Genomic DNA, 7609 nt, shown 5'->3' with positions numbered 1-7609 from the left:
TGCAGATGGAGAAGCAGATCCCCGCTGAGCAGAGAGCCCGACGGTGGGGCTCGATCCCAGGACCCCGGGATCACGACCTGAGCCGCCCAGGTGCCCCGCCCCTCCCGGCTTTTAGTGCCAGCCAGTGCGAGTGCTGAGAACTGCCAGGTACCAGCCAGTCGGAGTACTGGTGGCTAAACAATTAACGTTTTTGCTGACGATGTTTTCTCTATTTTGCGAGCGTGCATGTACACGCAGGGTGCACAGTTAAAGAGTAATGATAAAGTGAATTTCCACGTGCCCCCAGCACATCATAAAGCATGGAAAGGAGTCCCTAACACCTGTGTTGCTAGAAGCCCCCCATGCCCCTCCCCAGACCCCGCAGGAAGCCCCGGTGTGCCCCTCCCCAGACCCCGCAGCCCTGAGCCAGCGCTGTCCCCCTTCTTCCCGCCTGACGCTGGCCTCCACGTCCCTCACCCTTTGCAAACGGCTCTTGGTCCGTCCTTCTCCCCGTCAGCGTCTACTCTTGTTTATTCCCTCCTCCACCCGTTCCTGTCTGATCAGGGAAGTCCTGGTCTCGCGCTTTTGTCTCTCTGGTGGCAGCTGGGGAGACTGAGACCAGTGGTTCTTAATCGGGCCCCCAGGGATCTTGAGAGTATCTGGAGACAGTTTGGGTTTGTTGTAACTGGGGAGAGGCTGCGACTCTGGGTGGGTGCCTGGGATGCTGGTGACACCTGTGTGCACCGGACACCTGGCCGAGAAGTCAGTAGTGCCACGCCCCGGGGTCCTGGTCTGAGGTCGTCGTGGGGGTTGGGAGGAAGCCAGGGTCAAGAGAGTTCAGGAACCCCCGACAGTGGTATCTGCCTCCCCCCAAAAAAGGGCTGTGGTCCAAAACCAAGGGTCCCCTCTAGAGGTTGGCACGTCCAAAGGGTGGACTTCATACGAGTGACCGTCCAACCCAGGCGGACAAGATGAGCCCACTTGCCTGACACCTGCATCTCCACTTTCCCGGGGAAAAACCTGGTGATGGCAAGCAGTCGGACGGGAACCTATCAATCCCTCATCAGTGACTTCATAAGGGAAGAGCACCAGCCTATGGTTCTACATGATAAAACCGGCCTTTCAACTCAAAAATTGCTTAGCGAACTTATCTTGCTATTTTATTTTTTTAAAGATTTTATTTATTTTATGTAACAGAGAGAGAGAGAGGGAGAGCGCACAAGCAGGGGGAGCGGCAGGCTTCCCGCAGAGCAGGGAGCCCGATGCGGGGCTCGATCCCAGGACCCTGGGATCATGACCTGAGCCGAAGGCAGATGCTTAACCGACTGAGCCACCCAGGTGCCCCTAGAATTTTATTTCTGGGTAGGGAATGAGGTAAGGGTCTTTCTATGTTTTCACATCAGAAAATAGCAAACTACATAAACAGTGAATTCAGTAAGAAATGCTTTTCCTGCTAATTAGAAATATTACTTCAGTAGCATATTAAATTCCTATACATATCTGAATGTTTCTGGACTCTGTCTGGTTCCATTTCTGTGTGAGTACGTTCCGGGGTTTTTATTCAGGTTTTTTTTTTTATTAAAATGTTTTATTTATTTATTCATGAGAGTCAGAGAGAGAGAGAGAGAGAGAGAGAGGCAGAGGCAGAGGGAGAAGCAGGCTCCCCGCCGAGCAGGGAGCCTGATGCGGGACTCGATCCCAGGACCCTGGGATCATGACCTGAGCCGAGGGCAGACGCTTAACCAACTGAGCCACCCAGGCTCCCCTTACCTTGCTATTTTAAAAACCATTTTATTGACTTACACAGAAACATGTACATTTTATAAGTTTAATGTTTGGCCTTGGAAGTATTTTTTTTAATTAATAGACTATTTTTTAGAGTAGTTTTTGGCTTACAGAAAAATTGAGTACCAAGTTCCCGTATACCCCTTCTTTCACCTCCAAGTTTTTCCCATCATCTTGCCTTAGTGTGCTAGCTACACTGTTACAGTCGATGAACCAAGGCTGGTACGTTATTAACTAAGTCCATAGTTTTATTAGGATCACGCCCTTTTTGTTGTATATTCTGTAGCTTTTGACCAATGTATAATGACATGTCCATCGTTACAGTAAAATACAGAAGAGTTTCAGTGCCCTCAAAATCCCCCGTGCTCCGCGCACTCGTCCCCGTCTTGTTCCCCCAGCACTTGGCAACCGCTGATCTTCTGTCTCCGTAGTTCTGCCTTTTTTCACAGTGTCATGTATCTGGAATCATGCAGTATGTAGCCTTGTCAGAGCCTTGATAGCGTTTTGCAAGTTACTTAAATAGCACAAATCCAGAAGAACCCATCAGGAGTGCAAGGGCCATCCAGGGACTCCCTGGATCTATTTGCTAGAGCACCAGCCCTCAGTGTTTCACACTGAGTCCCCACGCATACACATCTTCACGTCTGGGGTTTGGAGAACTGAAGGTCAACAGTCTGTGATGCAGATGGTTGGCCCTGGACATGGTAGGGCTGAATCAACCGCAGACGAAATTGGTAATGATGAAGGCACATGAATAGCATGTTGTAGTTAAACGCAACAGTGGTGCAGTTGTCAACCAGACAACGGATTGCAAGATGCCTGCCCACCAAAGGTAGGATCGGGGGTTCCCGCTGCCTGCGTGCTCCTCGCAGGAGCTGGGCGATTTGCCATACGCTCGGCGAGAGGTTCAGAATAGCTCTTAGCTCACCAGGCACGTTATTTTATGCTACAACAGGAAAGCCCCCCCCAACAGGAAGAAATTGTTCTTGGCTAATGAGTCAAATTGGGCATTTGGAATTTCCCCTGAGTTTCCTCTGCCACTCCGCCCTGCCCAGCCCTGAGACATAATCACTGTAGGCCCAGTTCTGATCACGTGGCTCGGTGGCCCGTGGTTCTCCTCAGACCAGTGGCCTCCGCCTCCCCCGTGAGCCTGCTAGGACTGCAGATGCACACCTCCCCTTCCCCAGCAGACTCTGAATTCCCGATGATGAGGGCCAGGAAACGGGGCGGGGGGGTCCCCGGCCTCCCCCACACTCCGGGACACCTAGCTGGCTGTCCTCCTGTAAACTGAGGGGGTGGGAGGGTCTATGAATGCCCCCCCCGCCGCCTCTCCCCGATTCCTCTGAGGAAAGCTTGCACCTGCGTAGGAACTGCTGGGTGTGGTGTGCTTGGCGCTTGCTAGGCTTTTGGTTTACACGCTGACCAGCAATGACCTGTCGGCTTGTTTTAACTGGAGAACGTTGGTGACCTTCTCCAAATGACTTTATTCTTAGCTGCGATGTGAGCCCAGTGCTTGCTGCTCCTGCCTCAAACCAAAGGGCAGATGTCAGCCCTGCCCGGTGGAACATTCCACAGGGACGGGATTGCTCTACCTCTGCCCTCTCCAGTAGGGCAGCCCCCGGCCACAGGGGGCTGCTGAGCATCTGAATTTACATAACTATGAATAAAAGACTTTAATAAATTTCATAAGTGACTGAAGTGCAAAAAGCCTCACGTGGCTAATGGCTGTCGATGGGACGCTGCGGGTCTGCGTCATCCGTTCCCTAAACTGTCTTGGGTAAGACCGTTTACTCTGCCTTGAGCACCACTACCAGGGAGGTGACAGTCGGGGACGTTATTGTTTCCCATGCTAGTAATCACCAAAACAAGGCATTTTTCCTCTTTCAGGCAGTTTTTTACATGAATCATTTATTTGACTATTCTTTTTTTTTTTTTTAAGGTTTTATTTATTTGACAAAGAGAGACACAGTGAGAGAGGGATCACAAGCAGGGGGAGTGGGAGAGGAAGGAGCAGGCTTCCCGCGGAGCAGGGAGCCCGATGCGGGGCTCGATCCCAGGACCCCGGGATCATGACCGGAGCCGAAGGCAGACGCTTAACGACTGAGACAGCCAGGCGCCTCCTTATTTGATTATTCTAAGACCATACTTTTTTTTTTTAAGAGTTATTTATTTATTTATTGGGGGTGGGGAGCCCAATGCAGGGCTCGATCTCACAACCCTGAGATCGTGACCTGAGCCAAAACCAAGAGTCGGATGGTTCAACGACTGAGCCACCCAGGCGCCCCAAGACCATCCTTTTTAAAACTTAAGTATAGGTCGCTTCATATCATGGCTTCCTGCTTTTGTGCTCTAAAAAACTGAGTGCTGTGGGAGAGGTAAGACCTCCCCAGATACGTTCTTAAAATTGCAAGTCTCAATAAGTGTCTACGAAGTTATTGCTTGATATGCTGTCCTCTAAAAGTAGTGGGTAAAATTTGAGAGTGTAACTTCTAAGAAACTCTGCGACTCCATTGTGTGCCCCTCTCTTTCCCCAGAGGCCAAGAAAGTGCTGTGCATCACGGTTGCCCTGGGGGCCGTCCTGGCAGGAGCCGTGGTGGCCGCCGTCCTGCTCTGGAAGTTCAGTAAGTGTCACAGGGGGGCCCAGTCTTCCCGATGTGCCTGCTCTCCGTGGGTGGACCTCCAGCCCTTCCTGCAGTTTCTCTCCCCCAACCAGCTGTCTTGTCTTTCCTTCTCTTTGGTGATGGGGACACATGAATAACCATTCTCGTCCGATCGCATTGTCCGGGTGGTTATGAGTGACTCTTGTGCTGTGAGTGGAGTACTGACCCGCTCCGACTACATCCAGTGCTTTGGGGCCCTGGGCACTGCCCGGCACCGGGGAAGCACAGACTCCCCGCCTTGGGGCCACACCTGTCCCCGAATCTCGGGGTGCCGCATCACCTGCTAGGTGCTGGGGCGTGCCCGTCCTGTGCCAGCTCGTGAGCCACAGCCAGCCTTTTCCGTCAGCCCGGGGCAGTGCACACTCAGGCTTTGATGGGGCACAGATTCACTGTGGCAGAGGGGACGTGGGCTGCTGTCCGAGTCCAAGGCCACGGGCCCCTCCCACTCGATGCACCGGGGGCTACTTTGCTGCTGACTGCCGGCCCTGTTCGCTTTGCTGTCGATGGTGGCAGGGACACATCTGCTCCTTACTAAAATAAACGGGGGAAAGGTTCTTCTCTCCTGTTGCTTGGGGCCCGGAGAGTGGACTCTGGAACTCGTGGCGGGTACGTGAGGTTTTCTTGGTGTCTCGGGCTGACTGGGTCTCCCTCCTGTCTCTCTGCAAGTGGAGAACAAATGCTTGGTGGCCGGGGTAGAGTGCGGCTCCTCGGGAACCTGCATCAGCCCCTCTCACTGGTGCGACGGGATCCTGCACTGCCCCAGCGGGGAGGACGAGAACCGATGCGGTAAGTCAAGGCACTGTGTGCACCTGTGGAGGCCACCAGTCTGCCCTGGTGCCCAGCCTGCAGCCCGTACCCGGCGTGGTGGCCAGCCCTGTGTCCGGCGTGGCCACCCATTAGGTCACCGAACCGCGACCTGGAGGCTGCGCCTTTGGTCTAACCCCAGATGAGGAGCCAGGCTCAGAGAGGGTGCGCTCCTGGCCCAGCATCACACAGCGATGGGAGGGAGACGGCGGGGCTGGGGCCACTCGGACGGTGTGCTCCCAAGCGGAGAGTTGGGAGTGCGCTCTGTATTTTCAGAGCCAGCTCGCCTTTAACGTGATGTGTAGGTCTTGTCACAGAGCGGGCACCTGGCTCTGGCTTTTTATTATTTCCTGTTAATTGTTAGGAGTGATTTCAAGGGTGGTGAAGTGGATGTCCTGGAAATGGTGCCTGAGCAGGCGGGGTGCCCATATCCACTGGCGGCCACCCGCAGCGTGACCCTGACCCCGGGGTGGGACCTGTTTCCCAGTCGCCTCCGTGTCGTGCGGGTGGGCGGACCTGGAGGGGCCAGTCTCGTCCGCCGTGCATTTAACTGACCCCCACCCCTGCTGTGGAGCTGGCCCATTTCTCCTGACGAGCTTTTAGTTTGTCCTCCCGCAGAACGTGTTAACCAACCAGCCAGGCCGGACGCGCGGGGCCGTGGCCGTGGTGCTGCGGGACTGCGCCCCCGAGTCCTGCTTCCTGCTGCACGCTCTGACATGCTTACCGGAGAACCTCTTGTTTTCAAACAAACAGACAATTCAAAATTGCAGCATCAGAGGGATCACCAGGAATACCACGAGCAGCTTTCCTCTTCTCCCCTCAGGTTTCTCCTAACTCCTCAGGGTTTCATTTAAACACGGGCGGGGCCCTGGCGGGCGGAGGATGGATGCAGGTCCCCTTTCTTGTCCTGCACCATCCCCTGTGGGGATGCTGCCCTGCACGCCCTCCCCGCCCGGTCCCAGCTCTGTGCGGCCCTTGGGGTCACCTGTGTCCGAAGTGGATGCCACCGTGTCCCGCGATCTGCGCCCGCGTCCCAGGGACTGTCTGCACTTGGCAATGACCCACTCGAGCCTTAAACTTTCAACACAGCGCCGCCTTGCCTGTGTGTTGGTGATGATGTGTTTGTCACCATCCCTTAAGTAGGGGGTGTCGAGGCTCATAGTGCGTGGTTAAGCTATCACGCGTGATGGCTTTTGTGTTTTCATACATGTGCACGCATGTGTGCAAGGAGAAACTCGAGCAAGACAAACTTGTTCTGTTCCCTGCAGACTCTCCCCTCCCTCCCTCTCTTCTTAATGTTTAAGTTGTGTTTATTTAAATACTTTGAGTTAATATCCTCAAATAGATCAAAATCAGGAAGTACCAAAGGATGTACAGGGAAAACTTCTCCCCCACTGTGCTCACACACACACACACACGCCCATTCACCAGCCAATCACGCTTCTTTCTCAGGGGCAACAAATACACGTTTCTTGCTTCTCCTTCTGGAGAGTTTTTAAGTGCGAAAGCAAATACGTGTGTGCGTATTTCCTACTGTCCTCACTGCTCACTGCTCACTGCCCAGCTGACCGCACAGGTCTTGATGACACATCCTGGGGACCCTTTGTGGTTGGGACAGGAGCCCCCGCTTTCCCGTGGCGGCACACCCCATGCTCCGGTGTGTGGCTCCAGAGCCCTGGGCGTCCTCTCTTCTCGATGGACATAACACGCGTGTTCCAACCGTAGGAGCACATCGGTCGGGAACACCCCCAGAAGTAAAACTGCTGGGTCCGGAGCATTTGCACATTTGTAATTTGGTAGACCCACCTGAATTTGGGATTGTAGAATTTCCACATCAGTTATTTATATAAAACAAGATAGATGAACACGGCATTGTGTATGTATTCTGTATCAGATCAGAACACACATTTGATGTGCTTTTAATTTGTCCACCTGTCGAGTGGAAATTATTCTCAATGAAATGCACATCTTCTGACGATAAAGAGCATCACCCGTCCCGTGGATAAAGTTCAAGTATATGTGGAGGGCTTTCTTTTCCTAAGAGTATGTGCGTATATGTGTGTGTGTGGGTGTATGTATATATATATGTGGAACGTATGCATATCGTTAAGACTAGTTTACTTTCTACATCTGTTGCCATGGTTTCGGTGACCGCTCAATGTCACAGGAGAAACCGAAGGGCGGCTCGGGGTGACCCAGTGAGCACACGGTTTTGTACACTTGAGCCTGGCTGAGAGGGAAGACCTCAGGTGTTCTCACCACAGAGGAAAGTGGTAGCTGTGTGAGGCGACGGGTAGGTCACCCAGCCTGATCGATCGTGGCACCCACTTCACAGTGTGTGCATGCCTCTGAATGCCAGGTCATACCCCTTAAGTATATAC

The 7609-nt window shown here is 53.3% G+C and overlaps 1 protein-coding gene across 3 annotated transcripts in view; it reads left to right on the top strand.

Annotated features, from left to right (window-relative positions):
* Positions 1 to 7609, top strand: part of TMPRSS2 (transmembrane serine protease 2) — a 36331-nt gene that overhangs the window by 12792 nt on the left and 15930 nt on the right. For all 3 annotated transcript variants that reach the window (XM_081800246.1, XM_081800239.1, XM_081800231.1), the window contains 2 exons: positions 4299 to 4385; positions 5091 to 5210. In XM_081800246.1, coding sequence (XP_081656372.1) covers positions 4299 to 4385; positions 5091 to 5210 — 207 coding nt within the window. The remainder of the gene's footprint in view (positions 1 to 4298; positions 4386 to 5090; positions 5211 to 7609) is intronic.

The sequence above is a fragment of the Leptonychotes weddellii genome, chromosome 1, assembly GCF_054177405.1.
Source record: "Leptonychotes weddellii isolate Sample4059 chromosome 1, ASM5417740v2, whole genome shotgun sequence".
In the NCBI taxonomy this organism is placed as follows: Eukaryota; Metazoa; Chordata; class Mammalia; order Carnivora; family Phocidae; genus Leptonychotes; species Leptonychotes weddellii.
This window is presented reverse-complemented; position numbering and strand designations above follow the sequence as displayed.